Source organism: Xyrauchen texanus, chromosome 31 (assembly GCF_025860055.1).
Source record: "Xyrauchen texanus isolate HMW12.3.18 chromosome 31, RBS_HiC_50CHRs, whole genome shotgun sequence".
NCBI classification, from domain to species: Eukaryota; Metazoa; Chordata; class Actinopteri; order Cypriniformes; family Catostomidae; genus Xyrauchen; species Xyrauchen texanus.
This window is the reverse complement of record NC_068306.1, coordinates 1,286,828-1,312,670: the sequence shown is the minus strand read 5'-3', so window position 1 is coordinate 1,312,670 and position 25,843 is coordinate 1,286,828. Positions and strand designations below refer to the sequence as shown.

Below are 25,843 nucleotides of genomic sequence, written 5' to 3'. Positions count from 1 at the left end.
GAATATACATCATATGCAGACAGGCTATATTAATTTTCAGAACACCTTAATGGAATTAAACCGTACCGCAACCAATCAGTTCGTCCCGCAAACCGCTTTGTCCGATACTCTTGATCAATTCTCCAGAAGGTTTATTCTTAGTATAAGCCTACTTAATCAAAACACGTTAACTTACTTTGATAATATCAGCTCATAGCTTAAGATCACACATTAAAGAGGCTTTGTTCTATGACCAACAAACAGAGACAATCAAGCGTACAATTGGGTTTAATAAAAAGAACTAGGATATATCACAAACATTTAACAACAAACATAGAAACATAAAACAAACAAAGTAAAACAGGAAGGAATATAAAAGAGATTACAGGGATAGCAAACTTGTTACAACAGTTAAACCTTAAGAGCCAGCAAGGGAATTACACACTTTAATGCATTTGAATTTAGATGGGATAATACTTGGAAAATTGACCTTTTGTGTCGCTGAGCAAGGCTGCGTGTGCGTAAATGTCCTCGTTGCATCCGTGAGATGGAGGCGTTCTGTTGGTGCTTCCAGAGCATGGATCGCTCGCGGGAAGTTCAAAACGTCTTAAGAGTAGCTGTTGTTGTTGCTGAGAGAGAGTCCTTTCACCAGGAGGATATCGGACTGCTACAAAAACGTAAAGTGTTGAGCTTTGTCCGAAGACAAGAAGACTGAGATCAACACCAAATAAAACAAAAGACATGTCTGACGAGAGTAACACAAAAGAAAAGCAAAGAAAGAAAAAGCAAGAGAGCTTGAAGGTAAGAGTGAAGACTGAAGCGAAGGTAAGAGAGAGATTCAAACACAAGATCCTGACTTTTAAGGTAGGGAGGTCACGCCTCCTTTGGAAGGAATGACCCAATGATGCTCCTCAGTTTTGGCGCGAGATGGTTCCCTTTGTCTTGTCAAGGCTCCTTCATTTGCCTAATTTACAACAGGGACCGGATGTGGTTTGAATCACTCAAAAAATGGTAAAACGTAGCAAAGTACATTCTAACATAAACTCATATATATATTCAGCTAGGGCGAGTCCAAAGGTTTAAATCAATACCAAGAAGTTTGTATTTATATACACATAAAAGTGAATATATACTCTTAGACTCTTTATATAAGCCCTCAGAGTTTAACTACACAACTAACAATCTTAACTAGTTTGATACAACAGCAGAAATACACAAGCATATAGGAATAGATCATATTTCCTTTAGAAATCAACCATTCCTGGGTTTTAATGGTAGGAACTTTGTGTGTGTGTGTGTGTGTGTGTGTGTGTGTGCGTTCCTCTTTGATGTTGCTAAGCTAGTAGATAGCTGATGTCACAAGGTTCTCTGGAGAGGCTCTTTGTTTGTAAAGGTGTCAGGAAGCACTCTAAAATCCCAGACTCGCTGGCGCTAACTGGTGATTTCGATGGGGAGTAACAGTGTGTGGGTTTTAGGACCCTTCGCAAAAATGTGTGCATTGCATTCAGAATTAATGAGTTCATGATTTTCCGTTCATACTCTACAGTTACATTATCCTTTTGATCTGGCCACTCATGAATCTTTTATCCGCATTTGTCTACAACCATCTTCATAACTCTGTGCCACTTAAGTTAATTTACTACCTGTTCACTTGCCTGTATTTCAATAAGGTTCCTGCATTTGGGTTCACTCAAAACAGTCAGCAACGTCTCATATTCTTTAGGAGACTGAAATCCCAGAAGCTCAAGTTATTAATGTGCATACAATTAACATAAATATTACGGAAATATAGTAATTATTGCACTCTCTCACTAATTTACATGCTGAATAAAATGTTTGCATTAAAAACATCCAGTATATCATTGCTCTGAATATTTTAAATCCATTAAAACTTTGATTTAATCCACTACGTAATAGATGTCTGTGACATAGCAGTTGAAATCCACTGCATCATCATGGTACAGTCCGCTGTGAGGACCTCTTGGTTTAATCAGTCCTGCTGCTGTTCTACTTAAAAATATATTTTCTTGCATTATACAGGAAAATCTGAAGTGACCAGTGTTTTATTTCCATTGACATTTCCTAAATGTTCCTATAATTTGGAATCTTTATCTAATAAAGCAGCACACACTCAGACATCATTGGGAAACAAAAAAGTTTAAAATAAAGTTTAAAAGAATAGTTCACCCCAAAATGAAATGATCATAATTTACCCTAATCTTGTTCCAAACCTGCATGAGATTATCTCTTCTGTTGAATACAAAAGACAGACTTTTATCATTGCCACACATTTTACACAGAATTAATCATAATTCTCTTATTAAAGCATTTATCAAAATTATAACGGTTGTCAAACACAACTGATTCCATTATAATTCTCCTGACATAGTAATGTAGAAATAGGACCATTTAATTTAATTAACACCTTTTTGGCCAGATTTTGTTCTAAATTATGTCACAACCATTCAATAATTTCGTATGAAGTATATCGAGGCCTTAAGGGGGAATTCACTCCCCATTTTCAGAAAATTATTTCAGGCCCTGAGTGGTAAGGTTTCTCTCCAGTATGAATTCTCTCATGTCTTTTCAAGTATTGTGACCGAGTGAAACTCTTTCCACAGTGTGAGCACTTGTATGGTTTCTCTCCAGTATGAATTCTCTCATGTGTTTTCAGGTCTTGTGACCAAGTGAAACTCTTTCCACAGTGTGAGCACTTGTAAGGTTTCTCTCCACTATGAATTCTCTTGTGTGATTTCAGGTGTTGTGACTGAGTGAAACTCTTTTCACAGTGTGAGCACTTGTATGGTTTCTCTCCAGTATGAATTCTCTCATGTGTTTTCAGGTTTGTTGACTGAGTGAAACTCTTTTCACAGTGTGAGCACTTGTATGGTTTCTCTCCAGTATGAATTCTCTCATGTGTCTTCAGGTGTACTGACTTAGTGAAACTCTTTCCACAGTGTAAGCACTTGTAAGGTTTCTCTCCAGTATGAATTCTCTCATGTGTTTTCAGGGTTTGTGACCGAGTGAAACTCTTTTCACAGTGTGAGCACTTGCAAGGTTTCTCTCCAGTATGAATTCTCTCATGTGATTTCAGGATTTCTGACTGAGTGAAACGCTTTTCACAGTGTGAGCACTTGTAAGGTTTCTCTCCAGTATGAATTCTCTCATGTGATTTCAGGATATTTGACCAAGCAAAACTCTTTTCACAGTGTGAGCACTTGTAAGGTTTCTCTCCTGTATGAATTCTCTCGTGTGATTTCAGGGATTGCGACTCAGTGAAACTCTTTTCACAGTGTGAGCACTTGTAAGGTTTCTCTCCAGTATGAATTCTCTCATGTGATTTCAGGGTTTGTGACTGATTGAAACTCTTTCCACAGTGTGAGCACTTGTATGGTTTCTCTCCTGTATGAATTCTTTGGTGCAGTTTCAAGCTGCCGGCTGTAATATAGAACTTCCCACATTTAAAGCACATATGAGCCGCCACACCGGTATGTATTTTCTGGTGCTCTTTCAAATAGAAGTGATGTTTAAAACTCTTTCCACAAAATGAACACTTGTAAGGCTTCTCATTTGTGTGAGTTTTCAGATGTGTTTTTAGGTACCGTGTCAGAGCGAATGTTTTACCACACTTATCACATCCAAATGGCTTTTCTCCAGAGTGACAAAAGAGATGACTCCTGAGATTGGTTGCATATGCAAAACTTTTTCCACACTGATGGCACGTGTAAGGTCTCTCTCCAGTATGAACTCTCATGTGTTTACTAAGTTTGCTTTTACGTGTGAAACATGTTCCACACTGAGAGCACGTGAAAGATTTCTTGGCTGTTCTTTGAGGACTTTTAGGTGAGAAATTGTCTTCTGTCTTTGAGCCACTTAAAGATTTTTCTCCAGTTATGAAATCATGTTGTTGTTCCTCCTCCACTTCCTTCAGCTCTTCATGTTCTTCTCTCACTTCCATCAGTTCTACAATAAACACAATAAGTTTTAATTAGTTAAATGTTTTACACCTTTAATTGCAGAACATGACAAATGTCCAGTATATATTTGTGATTTTTGTTTGGTTTATTCATACAGGGTTCCTTCAAGACTTTTTTTTAAAACCAACTATAGAATATTTTGGATATAATTGAAGGGAACACAATATGCAAATATTTTCTCCAAATGTAAATGTCTAGGGAACACAAGAAGGGTCAAAATTTTAGCAACATTTCAAAGTTTAAAAATGTAACTTTCCACAGGTCTCCATTACTTTGAAACTCGTATTAAAGTATATTAAGGCTTGAATACCTCTGCTCCCAACCACCAGAATGTGGAATTAACTTTTACCTTCTGATCAGACACATTTTATCAGCTATATTCCTCTACTACAGTGTTTCCCAAACTGAGGTATGTGAGGTGACAATAGGAGTACAAAAATAAAGTTCTGAGATTTACCGTTCTTTTAATTTCATTAGTCTAAAATAACATTCAAACCCAGTTTAAGTATGTCTCACTGGAAAAAAATATTTTGTGTGTCCTCTAGTATAGAAACACCAAAATGGTTGTCATTAAGGTCAGATAAATTTGCAATGAAATAACCCAATCTTCTGTGGTAAAACAAAAATGCATCTACTCAGGTGTCTTGCATCACACAAATATCTTTATTCGCCAGCCCAGCACACCGCTAGGTGACGTAGTTTAGTGATATCAAGTAAAGTTGATCTTGCACTGTTTCACCAGACTCACACACTTCAACAATTTTAGTTTGTCTTTTTTTTTTTTGTTTAAAAATTAATTTGTATTTAAGGTTAGATAAACAGGGAGTTTTGATTCTGATTGCATAAGTTCATGCTTTGATGACAGGTGTCAGACATCCGGTGTGGCCAAATCATTTTCCACATTCACACGCAGTCATTTTCACTCACATTTGCTTGCACACTAGAAACCTGTTTTTACATTGTTGCATGATGTTTTTTCAGCAAATGAGCTCAACCTTGCTAACAGTGTCAAATTTGATATATAAAAGCACCTTGAGCTGACCTCGCAATTGCAAAGATACTTACCCCGCAATGCTTGATGTCGGCCGGCAATGCCATACCTGCAAGTTTATTATTTAAGCGTTCGCTGGCATATACAGAGAAACTGATCACAACGAATATCGTGTCTCTTATACCATTCTCAAGATATAAATGTTCATGATTAAATATGCACTATTTTTGAGTTGGAGATTTGAAAGGACCATAAATCAACTGTCAGAAAAGACAGCCCAGTTGACCATGTGACTCTGAAATGTCACTTCTGATTGGCGCAGGACACCTTTGGGGATGCGGCCAATTTCAGTTCCAATGTTTCCAAACAGGAAGAACACGCTTTCTTCCTCTCATCTCTCTCGTCATCTCTCCTGCTCTGTGGACAGCTCAGACTTCGTTCTGACTCTTCCCTCGTGGTCTTCTCGAGATCTCGATGGAACCAGGTCCCTGCCATGTGAGGTCCAAGGAAGCTCGTGACTCGACGTCCCGAGAAATCTCATCACTCTCTAGGGTTCACACACCCATGAGAAGGACTCAATTCAAAGCCAAATCTCATCATTCATACAGACAATAACTTCGATCTTACAGAGGTCCAAAACATCGATGGAACAAACTTGACCAAGAACCAAGCAACACAAAGAACGCCAGGAAATACCACTACACACAAATACATCTCCAATATTGTGCTCAAAGTGCTGGTGTATTAGTTAGATAATTTGGGTAATCTGATAGCAAATCGATGTAGATTAAAGAAGGGTAAATGGTTCTCAAGGCTGTCAACAGACTCCATAAAGTTCATTTTCACTGTATTGATCATTTTTCACATTCTGTCACTCTTCTCACCAACCTGTCACATGTATATATGTGTTAGATTAGATTTATGTTTAGAAGAGCAAAAAAGGTTGTCTATATTCAAAGATGAATGACTGTGGTATATTTTGATGAATAATCTCATCCCTGTTTCTAAAAGATTTAGCTTCAAAGATGTACCTAAATACGTGTGATATTATTTTCAATAAGACATGAGAATAATATCACTCCAATAAGTTAATTAATCACAATTAAATTATTAAAGCTAATTCCTTACAGTAGAAATTGTGAGTATTGTGAGAAACTGTTGATACATTGCATTACGATTTTAATGGTGGAGAATTTATTCAGACAAATAATCTAGTTATTTTACATTTTTATCTAATTTATAATGGTTGTCGAACACGACTAATTCCATTACCTAATAAGTTACAATAAGGACAGTTTAATTTAGTCAAATACCCTTACATATAATGGTGCGAGAATGAGGGCACTTTCAACTGTTGCATTTTCTCTCTTGGTTCGGTTTGTTTAGGCATATATGAGAATGCAATCTGATCCAACGGATCCATGAACATACCTGATGGATCTTTGGAGAAGACATTTGTAGGTTAGCACCTCACAGTAACTCATCATCAAATCACATAAATAACCTAGATAGTTGCATGTTTAAACTAGGATATGTTTTATGATTCCTGAGGTAATTTTAGTATGATTGCTTCTCTCACATAGCAGCAAAACACAGAAAGGACGACGTCAGCAAATTTGACAGATTAAAAAAATATAATAATTACGTGGCTTCTCTCTGTTTTCAATGCAGAAGTAATGAAAGACAAAAATAACAATGCCACAAATTTTAAATTGCATTTAATTCCTGTGTCGGATAAAGTGTATTTACTCTGTCTGGAACGTGCATTCTGCACAATGCAATGCGGTGATGTTTTGCATGAGCTTGACATAAATAACACATGAAAATGTGTTACGTTGACAACACAAAATTTTTACCATGTATATCAATGGATGCGCTAAATCCCAGAACAGTGCACAAACATCCTGACCAATAAGGGGACAGTTTGCTTACATATGACTTTTATTGACACAGTTTTGGTCCATTTTGAAATGTTGCCTTGTGAATGCGAACTGAAGAAAATACAAATGTATCATTGTGGCAATTTTAGCTCCTGTTTTGTAACAAACCAAATGAGCAAAATGTCTGAAAACGCCCTATAAAAGTTATATATGCATAATATATAAAACTTCTGCACTTAACTGTATAAGCTATGTAGTTTATGAAAATGTATATTTTATTTAGATTTTTGTTTTCATGATTTAACCACATTTTTAGCTTTTTTTTGATCAACAAATTCTGTGTAGCCTATTCTATCCATATGATGTCATATTGCATGTGTAATTATGAAATGACTTGTCAAGGCAGGTACATATTTTAACACAAAATTCACAACATTTAAGTGCTTGTACTGCATAAAAATTGCTGATTTACCTCAGTGCTCATGAGGAAATGAACATTAACTGTGACAGTAAAACATGCCAAGCACATGATGTCATTGCCATGGTAACCAGATACTTTTCAGATTATTTACTGAAAATGAGAACGTATCATCACATCAATGTGCAACGCGACAAAATTGCTTCTATTCTCTGCAAACAATAGCAGAGACAATAGCAAGGAATTGCATGAAAACAATCAGTGAGCCAACCAGGCTGAAACCAGGACATAAAAAAAATCTACTTACAAATAAATACAAATGTCACAAATTATGTAAAACACATTGAACGCATACCAAACTGAGCGCATAAAATTTCAGCTCTTCTTCTTGTGTTTTCTGGTGGTTCACAAAACAACTTCTGGTGAATTTCAGCCACCTGCTGGACAGGACTGTTTAAAGTACCTACAGTTGAAGTTTACATACACTTAGGTTGAAGTAATTAAAACACATTTTTTTTAACCATTCCACATATTTTCTATTAGCAAATAATAGTTTTGGCAAGTCATTTAGGACATCTACTTTGTGCATGACATGAGTCATTTTTCACAATTCCAGTGGGTCAGAAGTTACATACACCAAGTTAAATGTGCCTTTAAGCAGATTGGAAAATTCCAGAAAATTATGTCAAGCTTTTAGACAATTAGCTTCTGATAGGAGGTCTAATGATTTGGAGATGTACCTGTGGAGGTGCGTGCGCTGCTGAGGACTCGAGACTCCGCCTTCAGAGCAGGTGACAAGGCGGCCCTAAGAACAGCAAGGCCCAAACTGTCCTGGGCCATCAGAGAGGCAAAGCGCGCACACGCCCAGAGAATCCACAGTCACTTCCAGGACAGTGGCGACACGCAGCGCATGTAGCAGGGCATCCAGGCCATCACCAACTACAGAACAACATCAATTGCCTGTGACAAAGATGCCTCCCTTTCAGATGTGCTGAACGACTTCTACGCTCGGTTTGAGGTGCAGAACAACGTGGTGCCGTGGAAGACCATCCCTTTTCCCAACGACCAAGTGCTCTGTCTCACCACGGCTGATGTCAGGAAAACTCTACATAGAGTCCTGGCAGAGTGCTCAGAGGATGTGCAGACCAGATGGCAGATGTTCTTACTGACATCTTCAACATCTCTCTGAGCAGTGCCGTTGTTCCACCACCATCATCCCCATGCCAAAGAAGTCTTCAGTGTCCTGCCTCAACGACTATCATCCCGTCACACTCACACCCATCATCATGAAGTGCTTCGAGAGGCTTGTCATGAGGCACATTAAGACCCAGCTGCCCCCCTCACTAGACCCACTGCAGTTAACATATCATCCAAACAATTAAACTGATGACCCATCACCACCCTCCATCTTGCTCTCACCCACCTAGATAAAAACGACTCATACATTTGAATGCGGTTCATAGACTTCAGCTCAGCATTCAACACAATAATTCCTCAGCACCTGATTGGAAAGCTGAACCTTCTGGGCCTGGACAACTCCCTCTGCAACTGGATCCTGGACTTCCTGACTGGGTGACCTCAGTCAGTCCGGATCGGGAATACATCTCCACCACCACACTGAGCACAGAAGCTTATTCTGACATTTCACATATTAAAATAAAATAGTGATCCTAACTGACACAAGACAGGGAATGTTTTCTATGATTAAATGTCAGGAATTGTGAGTTTAAATGTATTTGGCTAAGGTGTATGTAAACTTCTGAATTCAACTGTTGAAAAACAGTGCAGAGGCATGTGTAGAATAACAAAATGTTTTGGTATTCCATTAGTGTTGTCAAACGGTTAACCGAATGTCGACTATCCGTGAACATCGCTATTAGTTAGCTTGAAAAAATGAATTCTAGAGAAGAGAATATTTTAAATACCATTACTGTCAGAGATGCGAAAATAGATGCAGAGTAGATACAACTAATTTCAGAGTATTTTAGCTGGTGGAAGCGCAATCTCCACGAAATGCAACGGAAACGAATACCAACTATTTTGTTAAGTAAACATTGTTCTCAAGTAGCCTAATAATTCAAGTAAACAATCAGTAATAAAGAAGAAAGAAATTACAAGCAACAGAGCAAATAAAAACAATAGAAAGTCAAAATTAAGAAAAAATGTGCTTTAACAGTATCGAGTATTTAATAAACCCTCAGAAATTGAAAAAGTAAAAGTTTGTATTTAAGTGATTCTAAACTCAGCAAAAAAAAAATGTCCTCTCACTTTCAACTGCTTTTATTTTCAGGAAACTTAACATGTAAATATTTGTATGAACATAAAATTATTCAACAACAGTCAGTATCTGGTGTGGCCACCAGCTGCATTAAGTACTGCAGTGCATCTCCTCCTCATGGACTGCACCAGATTTGCCAGTTCTTGCTGTAAGGTGTTACCCCACTCTTCCACCAAGGCACTTGCAAGTTCCAGGACATTTATGGGGGGAATGGTCCTAGACATCACCCTCAGATCCAACAAGTCCCAGACGTGCTCAATGTGATTGAGATCCGGGCTTTTTGCTGGCCATGGCTGAACACTGACACTCAAATCATGCACAGAACGAGCAGTATGGCTGGTGGCATTGTCATGCTGGAGGGACATGTCAGGATGAGCCTGCTGGTAGGGTTCCCCATGAGAGAGGAGGATATTTGCCCTGTAACACACAGCATTGAGATTGCCTACAATGATAACAAGCTCAGTCCAATGATGCTGTGACACACCACTCAAGACCATGATGGAACCTCCACCTCTAAATTGATCCTGCTCCACAGTAGAGGCCTCGGTATAACCCTCATTCCTTTGACGATAAACGTGAGTCTGACCATCACCCCTGGTGAGACAAAACCATGACTCGTCAGTGAAGAGCACTTTTTGCCAGTCCTGTCTGGTCCAGCGAAAGAGAGTTTGTGCCCAGAAGCAACGTTGTTGACAGTGATGTCTGGTCAGGACCTGTCTTACAACAGGCCTAAAAGCCCTCAGTCCAGCCTCTCTCAGCCTATTGCAGACAGTCGGAGCACCGATGGAGGGATTGCGTGTTCCTGGTGTAAATCAGGCAATTGTTTTTGCCATCCTGTGCCTGTCCCGCAGGTGTGATATTCAGATGTACCGATCCCGTGCAGGTGTTGTTACATGTGGTCTGCCACTGCGAGGACGATCAGCTGTCCTTCCTGTAGCACTGTCTTAGGTGTCTCACACTGCGGGTATTGCAATTTATTGCCTTGGCCACATCTGCAGTCCTCATGCCTCCATGCAGCATGCCTAAGGCAGTTTCACCAGATGAGCAGGGACCCTGGAGATCTTTCCTTTGGTCAGTAAAAAGTTCTATTTAGTGTCCTAAGTTTTTATAACTGTGACTACCATCTGTAAGCTTTTAGTGTCTTATAGACCGTTCCATAAATGCATGTTTATTAATTGTTTATGGTTCATTGAACAAGCATGGAAACATTGTTTAAAGCCTTTACAATAAAGATTTGTACATTTATTTGGACTTTAAATTACAGTCTCCTGAAAAAGGGACATTTCTTTTTTGCTAAGTTTACTATTTTTTTTTGGACCTGAAGAATGTCCCAATGTGTGGTGACTGTGGTACAAGCAGAGGAATTGACTTTGGCCTCAGGGTGTGCATTATGTTTCAGTAATTTAATCGGCTGGAGTCAATTATTCCTCACTTAAATCAGTTTTTCACTAGATGATTTTTTGACATTAGTACTTTTAAACCGATTAAAATTATCAAAATTTTTCTAAAAATTATCTATTATATAAAATAAGTGAATACAGTGAGTGGTCTTTAACAGACTATGTTTATATTCATACCTAAAAAAAAAAAAAAATAGACATTTTGACCAAATCTTTTATCTAGTTAGGGTTTCTAGTATATACATTTCACAGTTTAGGCACATATCCATATTACCAATAGCGCTCTCAGAGCACACACAAATAAAGAACAAACACAGAAGCTGCCTGTCAGTCAAACACTACCACACAAGCACAGAAATAAAAAGTGATCTTTAAAGGTGCACTCAGCGATTCCTGTGAAAAACTGTTGATATTAGAACTCAACTGCCAAAATAAACACACCCCTCCCTACAGTGCTCCTTTGGAAGCCCCCCCAAATTCATGCACGCGAGAAGGTTTTACGCTCACCAGCTCCAGACACTCATGTCTACTGCTACTAAATCTAACATCACAACAACAGCATATATGGGTTCAGTGAAACAAAGCAAAATGTATGTTACCCACCTATCGAAAAAAGAGCAACTTCTGCATCCATCTTCAAGCCTTTTACTCTCTGAGGTCTCTCCACTGCTGAAAAGCCTCGCCGATGTTGATGCGGCTCCTAGCCCTCGACTTATCATAATCCTTCTTTTTTAGTTTATACTCATCTGACCTTTTTCTCTTGGTCGGTTTCTCGGCCACTTGTCCTCCTTGGAGTTTAGAAAGTTCACATCAGCCAGATTTGCCATCTAATTAATTTCCCTCTCGCTCTGCCCCCACTCCACATCCTGTGCACATGCAAGAACCACCCCGTTGCTGATTGGCTGGAGATATTTATAGAATTTGGCAAAAAGTGTATTGGATTAGAATAACTAAGTACACCTTCAAGATTCTTGTTATCTGTGATGTTTCTCTCTCTACTCTCCCTTTTAACCTATTAATGAGATCGTTCAATGGTAGTCCTGTGATCAAATACAAGGAAACGCCCCTAATTTATACAATCAATACTGCATTTCATGATAATAATGATTTAGATATAATTACCCCAGTCACCATTCACAGTGAAAATTCAATTTGAATTTTTTTTTCTAAACAATTTAAGTAAATGGTGACACCTCAAAAACACACCTGAAGGAATAAAATCATCATCGCTCAGTTGTTCCTCTGCTGTGGTTTCATCATCATCATCACTCTGTTGTACCACAGCTGTGGTTTCTCCTCTCATCGTCATCAGGTTCCTGCAGTCCAGCAGCTTCACTGAACACATCTTCACTGGTGTCTGCAGCATCTGCTGTTCTCCAGCATGAATCACATCCACCTGCTCTCTCATGATGAACATCTGAACACAAAAACATCATCATTATTATGGACTGACATTCATCAAACTCTAAAAGATTATTATATGTGATTATACAGAAGAACAGGTCTGTTAAACAAATTATATTTATTTTGGGGTCTACTAGAAAAGGTTTATATACTTTAATGTTCAAAAAACACGTTGTTTTTCATACTGCACATTTATTTTCCCTGCTCTTCATACTCTGGCTGAAATGCTCTGATTTCCCTCCTGTCTCTTTAAAGCCCCCCTTTCTGAAAATTGTAACTATGGCATCAGTGGCGTCGATAATGAAAGTTTGGAAGAACTAGCTGATCGACCAGAACCACCTTCACAAGCATGACTCGAGGTTAGTTTTACTTTTGCAGCTTTCTTACAAGTACAACGTCGATATTGTGACCTGACAAAGATTCAAGTAAAAGACATGTAGTGCATCTAAATCAGTCATCTTTTTCTTTTTTTTTATGATTAATATTTTATTGATTTTCCAGAACATTTAAACACACACACATTTCCAACTGAAAAATAAAGCAATACTCATACAACAAAATAGAATGAAAGGAGGACATAGCACGACCATAGACAAAAACAAAATATATTTAGAAAAAAAAAAAAAAGAAAAATTATAATAATAAAATAAAATAAAACAGTGATGCACCTAGCCCTTGAGTTACAGCCTTGCCTAAATGTAGGTACCGTATTCTATCAAAATGTATCCATCAATCATGTTTCCTAGTTAAATGCTATGTTTTTGAGCCGGAACGCCGTTAAACCTTCAAGGTGTACGAATGAAACTTTCCCCATTTCAAGTTGTACTCCTATAGGACAGATGTTCAAGGGCAGCCAGCTGACACAGAGCGGCGTACCACAAATCCAGTGCTGGTGCAGAGGGGGCTTTCCATTCTTTGACCAAAAGTTTCCGGCCTAGCATGAGGACAGTCTGGATCCCGTTAGAGAGTGGAGGGGCCAGGTCACTTAATGCAGAGGGGTCCCCCAAAATAAACAGACTAGGGGTGAGTGGGATATTCTGTTCGACAATTTTCTCTACGATTGTATGTAGGGAAGACCAAAATGCCTGAATTTTTGGGCAACTCCATAGCATGTGTACAAGGGTACCATTTTTGTCCCGACACCTCCAGCATTCTGAGTTATCAACCAAACCAACCTTATGCAGCCTGGATGGTGTCCAATAGATTCTATTCAGTATTTTGAATTGGATAAGTCGCGTTCGCAGTTCCCTTGACATTTTTTTTCCCCATTGCTAAGAATTCTGCCCCATTCTGCATCTGTAAATGACACCTTTAAATCAGTTTCCCATGTCATTTTAAGGGACAAAATATTAGAATCCGAGGCCGTAAGGATCATAGCGTAGTAGGCAGAGGCTTCATGGCCACGCCCATAGATTGTTAGAACCTTCTCCAACATGTCACCGCTCGGTGGGACTACTGAAGGGGAGCCGAAGACCTGCACCAGTAGGTGTCTTAACTGAATATACTTCCACTGTTGATTACGTGGCAAGTCAAATTCCTGACTAAGTGCCTCAAAAGACTTTAATGTCCCATCCTGGAACAAGTCACCGAGCACCCTAATCCCTTTTTGCAACCAAAGCTTCCAAAGGAAGGGAGATTTATTTATACAGAGCTTGGGATTTAGCCAGATCCCGGCAGTCTGGTGCAGATACGGATCAAATTTAAGAATCTTAGCTACTCTCTTCCAGACCCACTGAATATGAGACAAAATGGGATGTGACTGATACTGTTGGGCTAATTTAGCTGTGATGTATGCAATGGGTGTGAGAGGGGAGGACACCGCGCTTTCGAGGTGGAACCACGGAGGGGCTCTCTCCGGGGGTAAAGACCACTGTGCCATATGCCTTATGGTAAACGCATAATGGTAAAAAGCAAGTTGGGCACACCTAATCCTCCTTTGTCCACTGGCCTCTGCAGCTTTCGCAGGTTCATCCTGGGGCATTTATTATTCCATAAAAATTTATTACAAAGTTGATCAAATTGTTTGAAATAGCGCAAAGGAATTCGGACTGGCATAGCCTGTAGCAAGTAATTGAATTTCGGAGCACAAATCATTTTAATGACGTTTGCCTTCCCCCACATAGAGAGATACAATGGAGACCACCACTCTAAGTCAGCCCTCAGTTTGTCCAGTAGGGGGTCAAAGTTTGTTTTAATCAGATCCATCAATATGGGGGGGAATGTTAAACCAAGATATTTAATGCCTTTCTTAGGCCAGGCAAAAGTGCCTGACTGGAAGAGGGATTTGGGACAATATGGAGTGAGAGGAAGAGCCTCAGATTTTGTCCAGTTGACTTTATAGCCCGAAATGGATGAGAACTTGTCAATAATTTTGAATAGTGATGCAAGAGATTGTTCGGGATCTGTGACAAACAAAAGGATATCGTCTGCATACATCATCAATTTATGACATTTTTCACCGATTTGTATGCTTGGAAATGCAGATTCTTTACGTATAGCAACCGCTAGCGGTTCAAGTGCAACTGCAAAAAGTAGAGGAGAGAGAGGGTCTCCCTGCCTCGTGCCTCTTTCCAGTTCAAATGGGAGGGAGATGATACCGTTAGTAAGCACTGACGCTGAGGGATGAGTATATATGAGCCTAATCCAAGCTATGAACTTTTTGCCGAAGCCAAAACATTCAAGGGTGGAGAGCAGATAATGCCACTCCACCCTGTCAAATGCCTTTTCGGCATCCAGCGAGATAGCAGCCATGGGAGAGGCATTATCCTGAGTGGCCCACATAATATCAAGAAGTCTTCTGATGTTGTCAGGCGAGGAGCGCGAACGCATAAAGCCGACCTGGTCAGGATGGATCAAGGAGGTTAATACCTTGTCCAGACGGTTAGCTACAATTTTAGATAGTATTTTACTGTCACAGGAGGTCAAACTAATAGGTCTAAAATTCTTACAGTCTAGAGGGTCTTTTCCTTCCTTCAAGATAAGGGTGATAATGGCCTCGGATAATGAGGGAGGGAGTTTACCCTTCTCGAAAGCTTCATTATAGGTGTCTAAGAGTAATGGTGCAAGTTCCTCAGCATAAGCTTTATAAAACTCGGCCGTAAAGCCATCTAAACCTGGTGCTTTACTTGAAGGGAGGTGTTTAATAACATCCCTTATCTCCTCAATAGTAACAGGTGATTCAAGACGTTCGAGCTGGTCCCCCGACAACACCGGCAGATCAAGAGTTGACAGAAAAGATGTAATGTCATCCCTATCCCCCCCTGCCTCTGAAGTATAGAGTTTTACATAAAAGTCTCTAAAAACTGTATTAATCTCCTTGGGATCAGTCAGGACAGACCCATTGTCCCTCCTAATAGCAGGAATAGTACTCATTGCTTCTTTTTGTTTAATGTACCTGGCAAGTAGTCTACCAGCCTTGTCACCCTCCTCAAAGTATTTCTGCCTTGCCCGAAAGAGAGAGAATTCTGCCCTCTGGGTCATAATTGAATTAAAATCATATTTTAGTCTAGTCAACCTGGTAAGATTTTCAGAGGACATATTTTTTTTAAAGTTAGATTCTGCAGTTATGATCTGTTTTTCAAGCTCCTGGAGCTTAGTGTTGTTTTCCTTCTTCCTGAATGACGAGTATTGAATTATGTGGCCTCTAAAAAAGGCTTTCAAAGCCTCCCATGCTACCTCTGCTGACGGAGCTGTTGGGAGATTGGTCTCTATATAGAGGTTGATTTGTGATCTAAGTGATTCCTTAAAGGTCTCATCTAATAGAAGGCTAGAGTTTAGTCTCCATCTAGTTGACCTAGCCGGCTTATTACAGGACAGAATATGGAGAAATATTGGACTATGGTCTGAAATAAATATATTACCAATGTCACTCGCCCCCATAGCTGACACCAGCGAATGAGACACCAAAAAAAAATCTATTCTGGAAAACGAGCTATGTGGTGAAGAGAAGAATGTAAAATCTCTAGAAGATGGGTTTTGTAGCCGCCAAATGTCTACTAGACCGGATGCTTTGGACATATCTTTGAGCACTGCGTGTGCCCTAGTGGTGCAGTCAGATGGAAAGCTACGATCTAATATAGGGTCCATTACCTCATTAAAATCACCCCCCATGATAATTGGATAGTCTCCCATATCATTTAGTTTCTTCTCAAGTAGCCCAAAAAATGCCGGATCATCTCTATTTGGGGCGTACACATTCGCAAGTATAATACTATTTCCCCGGATCTCACAAAGCATCAACAGTATTCTCCCTTCCTCATCTGCATTCTCTTTTAAGCATTTAAATTGTAGCCCCTTGTTAACTAGAGTAGCCACTCCTCTGCTCTTGCTACTGCCACAGGCAGCCGCCACAAAGCCCACCCAATCACCCCGGAGCTTTTGAGATTCTTGTGGTAATAAGTGGGTCTCCTGCATAAATACCACATCACATTTTTTAGATCTAATGAAAGTTAATACCTTCCTCTTCTTCACTATGTTGTGGAGGCCTCTGACGTTCCAGCTCATAAGTTTCAACCCTTTTGTACTACTAGCTGAAATATTGTAAAATGAGTGTTAAACAAGTTTTGCTGTACTTTCCAAACTGACTTATTTATGAATAACATCACTAAATAATAAGAGACAAAAAACACATTAAATTTAAACATACAGATAACAAAAGCAACGAAAATGCATCTGTACAGCCAGACGCAAACACTAATCTCTGTTTGGTCCGTGACTCTAACTTAAAGCCGCTATGACCGTGCCCCACCCACCCTGCACCTGTTGTCCTGCCCAGAATCAGGCAGTAACGACCACCCAACCTCCTACCTGCCCGACACGAGCGTAACCATTAACCGTATAATAACAAAGAGGAAGATATTTCAAACATAGACAACGAGTTACACATTAAACAGAAGTCTGCATAAAGAAAATAACCGATTGCGTGACCCATGACGCCCCTATGCATAAACCAGAAAATGGGCGAACATTGAAAGGACAAGGCCTGGGCTGCCTTACCAATAAAGCCTCACTTTACACCATGAAATTAAGCAGCGGTGTTGCCTTGCACAATAAAGTGATTTTACTAACCTCCAGGTGAGTCCTCTCTTGATTGAAACGAGAGAAAAAAAAAGGATTAAAAAACAAAAAAAGGATAAAAAATAAATACAAAATAACAAACAACGCACGACGAGACCCTGAACTGGTCTACAGAAACAACCTCTGAATACCCCCACAGAACAAGGATCCAACAACCCACCACTTGTCCATATAGTCCGTAAAGGATTGGTGATATTTTTTGTATGACCAGATACCATTGTCCATTTGTCAGAAAAAAATTAAAATAAAAAAATATTATATAATATTAAAGCCAATAATTAAACCTCCTGACATAATGAGTGAGAGAAAATAATAATAAACAAAAAATAAACAAATGATCCGAGGACCCGCCATTAGTCCATATAGCCAGAAAACCTCCAGAAATATTATCCACTTATGCTCAGACAAAAAAGACGACGACGAAATGTCTGTTTGACAGTCAAAAATGGAACATTTAGTGGATTCATCTTTACCCTCATACACTCCGGGACCAAAGGAAGACCAACAGAAAAAGAATCCGCAAAGAGCTCAGCCCCCCACAATTTAAGGCCATGATACTGTGGCACGAAATACCATTACACCAAAACACAGTAACGCCGAGTTAATCAAGGGAATGCATGTAAGCCAGGGCTTTTTTATGGTCATCAAATCGACGGGGGCCCTGCGCTGATCTCACGGTGAGCACTGCCGGGTAATTGAGAGAAAATCTCGTGCGTTTTTCATGGAGCATCTTCTTACACTCGTTGAACTTTATGCGCTTCTCATTAACCAACTTGGAATAGTCGGCGAAGACCATTATACGATGCTCCTTCCAGGTAACTTTACCCATCTTGCGTGCAGCCTCCGCGATGCGGTTTCGGTCCCGGAATCTGAGAAATCTGGCGATGATGGGTCTTGCTGGCGAGGGATGTTCAGGACCTGAGCTCTTGCGCAATCCTCCAATCCTGTGCACTGTCAATTTCCAGTCCTCCGGGGAAATCGAGGTTCAGGATCTCCGGTAAAACTTTTATGAGGAATGACAAGGTGTCTCCGTCCTCGCTGCCCTCAGGAAACCCGATGAACCGTAAATTATTCCTTCGCTCCCGATTCTCAATGTCGTCCAGTTTTTGGTGGAGGGCTTCCACCTCTGTAACTGTGGCTGGAGGGTTCGCCTGCTGTCTCTCAATAGTGTAGGGTGTGAACAGGTCAGGTTTGGGGAATGTACAATTAATATTACTGATCGAAATCAATGATTAATCATACAGTGTGACCCGAACACCCATACATGTAAAAACGCCCCAAACGGGCTTATATAGTCCAAGAGTCTGCTTCAAATATATATAGATAATTAAACACAACGAATTATGATTAATTAGGAATATACATCATATGCAGACAGGCTATATTAATTTTAATAACACCTCAATGAAATTGACCCGTAGGGCTACCACGAACCAGTCAGTTCGATCCGCCGAACCACTTTATTTGGTACTTTTGATCAATTCTCCAGAGGGGTTATTCCTAGTTATAAGCTCACTCATCAAAAGCACGTTAACTTACTTTGATAATATCAGCTCTTAGCTTAAAATCGCACATTAAAGAGGCTTTGCTTTGTAACCAACACACACAGACAATTACGCGTATAATTGAGTTTAATACAAGGCACTATGATATATCAGTGCAATTGACAAACATACATATAACACAGAATAAGCATAAAATAAACGAAATAAATGCACTAAGGGAAAGTGAAGAATTATTGGAGGTATGGCAAACTTATTACAACAATTAACCCTTTAAGAGCCAGCAACTGGAATTACACACTTTAACGCGTTGGAATTTCAGGTGAAATCATACTTGCACACTAGACCTTTGTGTTGCTTGAGCGAGACTGCATGTCCTCGTGGCGTTCTTGAGACATCGGTGCGGTGTTTCCAGAGCGTGGAGTTGAAACTCACTTGAAGAGGAATTGAAGGGTTGTTCCGAGAAGTTCGAAGCGTCTTAGGAATACTTGTTGAATAGTTGGCGAGTGTTCCGGAGGGTTGCAGAAGATCGGGAGAAGAAGTGAGAGATGTAAGATGGCTTGAAGAGGTCCGGGAGAAGAGGGTTGAAGTAAGCAGCAAAGGAAGTTCGAAGACAAGAGTTCGAAGATAAGAGTTCGAAGAGAAGATAGAGGAAGTGGGCGCAGCAATTTTATACCCTTAGAAAACATGTCCCACCTCTCATTGGCTCGACCAATAAGAAGGGATTGAGTTCTAGGTGGGAATTTGGTTTATTGCTCTTTGTTGTAAAATTGCCCATTGCATGTGCAAGAAAGAAAATAGGAAATATACTTGTAATACTAATATGTTGTTGTTATCGACATATCATGTACACAGTCATTTCAATCTTCAAAATACCAAGTTATAGAGACCAAATACGCCACACATATGATTTTGGTTAACCATTGTATGCAAAGTCTGAAACATTAACCCATTAGAGTTTGCAAGAAACATAGATCAACAACATTTAAGGGAAATCGTGAGATGGCACATTAGATATATGTCAATGAATTTATCACATGGATATATAGAATATATATATAGGATTAACAGGGTTCATTTCTCTTTCTCAGTAAGAGAATTGAAGAGAATCAGCCCTGTCTGAGCATTCCTTTGGAGGTCGTAAAATTCTCCTTTCTTTGGGCAGGAGAATGATTCCTTTGTTCAGTCATGGCTCATTTGCATATTTCTGGCTGGGTTTATGACGGTAAGAGATTTTGGGCTGAATGACTCAAAAGATGGCAAAACATAACGTAATATCATTCTACGAAGATCTTATATTCGAATTTAGCTAGGCCAAATCGTAAGGTTTAGATTTGATACCAAGAAAGGTATATTTGGTACACTTAGAAAGGAATATACACTCTTCGGCTATTAAATATCAAGCCTCAGAGTTTAAAACACACAACGAAACAGTTCTAACGAGTTTGATATACCTCAGAAATACACAACATACAGGGATTACACGTATTTCATTAGCAATATGCAGTTCTGTGTTTAACTGAAAAACACACACACACACATTTTTATGTTCAAAGTTTCCCCCTTCCTGTCCACACGATAAGCACGTGGTGAGCATGCGGATGTCACATGCGGTTCTCTGTCAATAGTTCATTGTCTCTTTGTCAATACATTTATTGTGCTTGTGGAGACTAGTTGGCGCTATTGCAGTAATTAGGGGAGTTTCAACAGTAAGTTCTTGTTTGTTCGGAACCCGCCGAGTTAATGATTCCTTCATTGATTCCCCCAGTCGCTACAGTAGCCTCCTCGAGAAAGCCCAAACGGCTCTCGACTTGAGAAATGCGATTTGTAATTTCAGCAAGTTTGCTATCTGTAGCACCCATATAGCCTCCAGCTTTTGTCGTGGGCGTCTGACTTTTCCAGGATTAATGCGGTAAGTTTAGCAAACTCTTTGGCTACATTACCGGGGATGGTGCTAGCGTCCGGTTCATCAGCGCCGGGCTCGTCATGAGGCTGCGGTTTCTTTTGGTTAGCTTGACTAGCGTTAGCCACTTCGTTAGTCTTCGTTCCACCCGAGCCAGTTCTCTGAGGATTAGTGGTACTTCTGGTATTGTTTGGCATTATTGTCATATAACTTCAACTTTTCATATGGTAACTCACATAAAGTTGGACTCTTTGTCAAGTTTTAAAGTTAATATCATGCTGGGATGGGTGCAGCTCTTCCTCACGCAGCCATTCTCGTCAACCACGTCACGTGACTCCTCAGTCATCTTTTTCTGAAATGGGTGTAGCCGAACCTTTTTCACCCGAGATATGAACGAAGAACAGAGGTTTACTCACAGTTTGTGATCAAGTTAGCCGTGAATAGCAAAACTATTTCAACACAATAACATTGGCTATCAGGTTAGCAGAGGCCTACAGCTGTGCACTGGGTGTACACCATTGTTACAACACAAAACTCCTCATTTTAACTCTCGATAGCAGATAAATCCACAAATAATCAAGCATACTTACAGGTTGTTATCCTGAAGTGCCAGATTGTCCCAAAATAGTGGGACCTGCACCAACTTTCTTTGGTAAAAACTAAAAAAAAATCCAGCAAAATATATATTTTTTTAAATGTTGGCCCCCCGACCAAAGATTTTCCTAGTCGACAAGTAGTTGATAGTTTAAGCCATTAGTCAACTAGTCACACGTTTATGATATTATTTTAATTACTTAAATATATATTTTGGGGGCATCAGAAAATGGTTTAAGTTCCAGGGCTGAGAAAGAATGTTATAAGTAACATTGTAATGTAGAACAGTGTTAGCAAAGAAATACCAAACCATAATAACGAGCCTTTAAAATATTTTGCATGATGCGAGCAGCAGTGACACCGGCAAAAGATGTAATGATTATGTGTCAGAAAAACCAGCAGCGAGACGGTCTGAACATTTTGTTAATTTAGAGAAAAATGCACATTAGGGTTGTGCCGACAGTTTATGATCTCGAGAATCGACGATGGTCAGAGTGATCGCATATAGCTGATACCTTTGACCGTGTCAAGCTTCTTCTCCCATGTATTAAATTATTATTATTATTAGGCTATTATTATCAAATTAATATTACATATAATTTGCCAGTAGACACACACTTAATGAAACACTCTTTATTACATTATTAAGAACAGATGACAGAAAATAATCTATGCCCATATCTGCTTGTACGGAGGTGTGCAGTCTTGTGGAACACCCGCCATGTAAAGGGTTCTTACTTTGTTTCCATGGTTTATATTTCAGTGATTATTATCATCATTATAATTATTATGTTTACATTTAGAATTTTTGTAAGTCATTTTCCACATGCATGTTTAGACGGATTCTTGCCTGATGGTAAATGTTTATATATACATATATCGAGTTTGATACATTTTAGAAACAGACCGAATTCCCTCTAAACAATCGATTATCGAAAAATGTCTTGTCGTTCGGTACCCAATTTCGATAACTAAGGGTTTCATCTCATAAACGTCAGCAATAAGCATGTAGCATGCTAGATGTGCCCAAATCTAAAAGTGCTGGTGATTGGCTGTGTTTAGACATCAAGAAAAACAATATTGTTATGCCGGTTATGTCCGGAGATGCGGTTCACACATGAGGCTGTAGTGTGTATGCGTCTCAAACCCCATACATGTGAAAGATGTGGAAAAGATCAAAAGTGTGTCAAAATTTCATCAGGCTCGATGCCAACAGCACGTGATGCAATATTCACGACAAGATAATTGCTGCCAAGACCGGCAACATGACAAATCTGATGAAGCACTTGACAGTGCACGGATTAAACTTAAGAGCAGAAAGTTGCTCCGTCTTCAACTGCAAGAAGGCCGAGCCGGTGCAGTCATCCTCTCATCATCCTCATGCCACAGAGCTTCCTTCAACATGCCAACCACACGAGTCCTCCTCCAACATGCCCACCACACGAGTCCTCCAAAACTACTGATGAATGCAGCGCCGCTATGACTGGGACTCCGACAGGTAAAGTTAATGTTTAGCAAACAAACCAACAAAATAATTCGGCTAACTTGTATTGGTACATGCTTGTGTACATGTTAACTTTTCTGTGTGCAGTGACATAGTCCTATAAACTGGGACCTACGTAACATTAGATATTGTTTAGGGCTGGGACAACGCATCGACGATTATGCGCGCCGATTCGTCAGACCCAAAACAAAGATGGCGGCGCCGGAGAGTAGTAGCAACACGAGTGGCTCCTCAGACTATCAGAAGTGCAAGGCGGCACGCACTCGTTCCTCTAAAGTATGGGAATTCTTTTAATTCTAATGATATGTCGTCTTTGCAAAATGGAGATGGCCTTCCATTCTAGCACCACGGCAATGCACCAGCACGAGCGCGCGCACACACACAGTATTCTTAAGGTGAAAGGAAAGTGTCAGAGTGTAAGTTGTTATTTGCATGTGAATGAAGATGTTTTTTTTCAGTATGTTCAACATAAATGTTGAATTCTGAATGTTTATTTTCATTATTTTTTGTTGGAAAATAACTTTCTGTATTAGCTTAAAGCCCCCAAGTTTACAATAGTTACTTTATTCGTTCAATAGCTCTAACAAAGGGTGGCTGGGTGACCTTTTTATTTTTTTATTGAATGCTAGATATCAGAATGCATTATTTTGCTCTTGTAAAATTTTACTTGAATTTTGAGTTTAAGAAAAAGGTGAGTGGCAGACTGTATTACTACTATATGTTGTTGTTATTTTTATGTGAATGAAGAATTAAAAGATGCACTTTTTTCAGTAAGCTAGGACTACGTGCTTTCAACATAAATGTTCAATTCTGTTGGTTCAGGAAGGACGCCATGACAGGCTGCTGGCTCACACTGTCGCTATTAATTTGTATTTATGTTTTGTTGGAAAAGCACTCTCTGTATTAGCTTAAAGCCCTCAAGTTTACATTGGTTACTGTATTCTTTCAATTGCTCTAAACAAGTATTTTGGGTGACCTTTTTATTTTTTTATTGAATGCTAGACATCAAGTTGTTGTTATTTTTATGTGAATGAAGAATTACAAGATGCACTTTTTTCAGTAAGCTAGGCCTATGTGTTTTCAAGGCTTCATTTTTTTTGGTTCATTCAGGTTTTATTGAATGCTACCTCTGACTAAGAATGCTTTACTTTGCACTTGTATAGTCTTTTATTTTAAGAGCAATAAACATATATTGCAATGTTAAGGAATTATTTTTTTTATTCATTCAGATATGTAAATCAACATGTATAAATTGCTATTAAGTCAATTAATGGGGAGATAATCGAAATCGAATCGTAATCGAACTGGAAAAATTAATCGTTAGATTAATCGACGCATCGAAAAAATTATCGCTAGATTAATCGTTTAAAAAATAATCGTTTATCCCAGCCCTAATATTGTTTGGATGTATGGCTGTAGATAGCTAGCTAAATCGATGCTAAAAATGCTTTAAGGTTGACAGGAACTGATCAAGTTTAACTCACATTAAACTAACAATCTTGATAAACCATACTTGTTATTAGGGTTGGCTGAATTAACAGTTTAGCTTTCTTGTTGTTGTTTTTTCCTCTTCACATTAATGTTATAGCCTCTGGCCCTGCCAACCCTTGCATGAGGAGACCAGAAGGATCAGGAGATTCTTTGAGTCTATAAAAAAAAAAGTCAACAAACTGAAAAAAAAAAAAATAAAACCAAAGTTTTTTTTAGGTAATGTGTAATGTACGTAATCTTGCTCAAAATGATTTCATAAAATTGGTATCGAAAAAAAGTATCGTTTAGGAACCGGTATCAAAGTCAAGGTATAGGCATCACATTGTTTTTAATGATTTATATATATTATTGTTTTACTTCATTATTTTAATTGCTTTTCATTTAGTTTGGAGTGCAGTTTGAATTTAGAAATGTATTTGATTTAAGTTTTTTGTTTTAAAAAAAAATGAATTTAATTTTCAATGTAAAATCACTAAAGCAAGAATATTCAATGGACATTTTACATGCACAAAGAACTATATTACACACTAAAGTAAAGGTAAAATCAACAAAACATAATAGGGCCCCTTTAAAAAAAAAAAAATGTACATGGGTACAGGGTTTTTTGTGGATATATGAGTTAACTAGACACAATTTTACAGGTAATAATCTTTAACACAAGTATGTTTAAATGACAGTTTCGGGTTATTGTTACAGTGAGATTGCTCCTCACTGTTAGGAAAGAATGATGCTGTTATTAAAACACATTAAAGAGCAAAAACCTCTGACATTTCCAGCGGACTTTATTTAATAATTAGGGGTGCGCCGATCCGATATTCAGTCCGATACTGGCCAAAATCACTGGATCGGATATTGTAGGAGCCGGGGGAGTATATTTCCATACGATCACGGACTTAAACTGTCATACAAATGCTTAACACCTGAGCAACATGCCGTGAATAGAGATGAGCACCACGCAGGGTTGCCAGGTTTTCACAACAAAATCCCACGCATTTGCTGCTCAAAACTAGCCCTTTCAGGAGGAGGAAAAACTCGGACTTGGCAACACTGGCGTCACCAGTAACAAAACAAACTACATCAGACGATAATGAGCTTCATTTAAAGTCATTAAAACACCAAAGAGATAAAAACAACATGCACAGAAAAATCTAAATCTGTCAATGTAAAACACACAAAACACGTACCGATTTTAGCGCTCAAACGGTGTTGTGGATCTCAGGTCTTCTTCTTCTTCTTGTGTTTTCTGAAACTTCTGGTGAATTTCCGCCTCCTGCTGGACTGGAGTGTTGATGCGTCGAAATAGTTGAAAAGCGGACTGAGAGAGGAGTTGAACATCCCGAAGGAAACTAACTCTTAAAGGGGCAGGAGTGACATTTCCAATACCTTTACTTTTACAGCAAAATAAACTTATAGCAGATATTTAATAATAAAACAAGATGATGATCT

The 25,843-nt window shown here is 39.1% G+C and overlaps 2 protein-coding genes across 3 annotated transcripts in view; one reads left to right on the top strand and one right to left on the bottom strand.

The window, feature by feature from the left end:
• Nucleotides 1–25,843, top strand: part of LOC127625016 (zinc finger protein 501-like) — a 617,707-nt gene that overhangs the window by 314,806 nt on the left and 277,058 nt on the right. The gene's annotated exons all lie outside the window — the stretch shown is intronic.
• On the bottom strand, nucleotides 1,362–25,622 carry LOC127624986 (zinc finger protein 883-like). Its single transcript, XM_052099991.1, has 3 exons — nucleotides 25,582–25,622; nucleotides 12,130–12,340; nucleotides 1,362–3,942 (listed from the first exon to the last, which is right to left on the bottom strand). Exons 2-3 carry the CDS (start codon nucleotides 12,338–12,340, stop codon nucleotides 2,501–2,503), a joined length of 1,653 nt encoding a protein of 550 aa, XP_051955951.1. The 5' UTR covers nucleotides 25,582–25,622; the 3' UTR covers nucleotides 1,362–2,500.

Excerpts from the sequence above, each read along its gene's own strand:
- LOC127624986 (XM_052099991.1), bottom strand. The coding sequence starts at position 12,340 with ATGTTCATCATGAGAGAGCAGGTGGATGTGATTCATGCTGGAGAACAG. Across the intron at positions 3,943-12,129 it reads TGATGATTTTATTCCTTCAG|AACTGATGGAAGTGAGAGAA; the intron begins GTGTGTTTTTGA and ends TGTTTATTGTAG.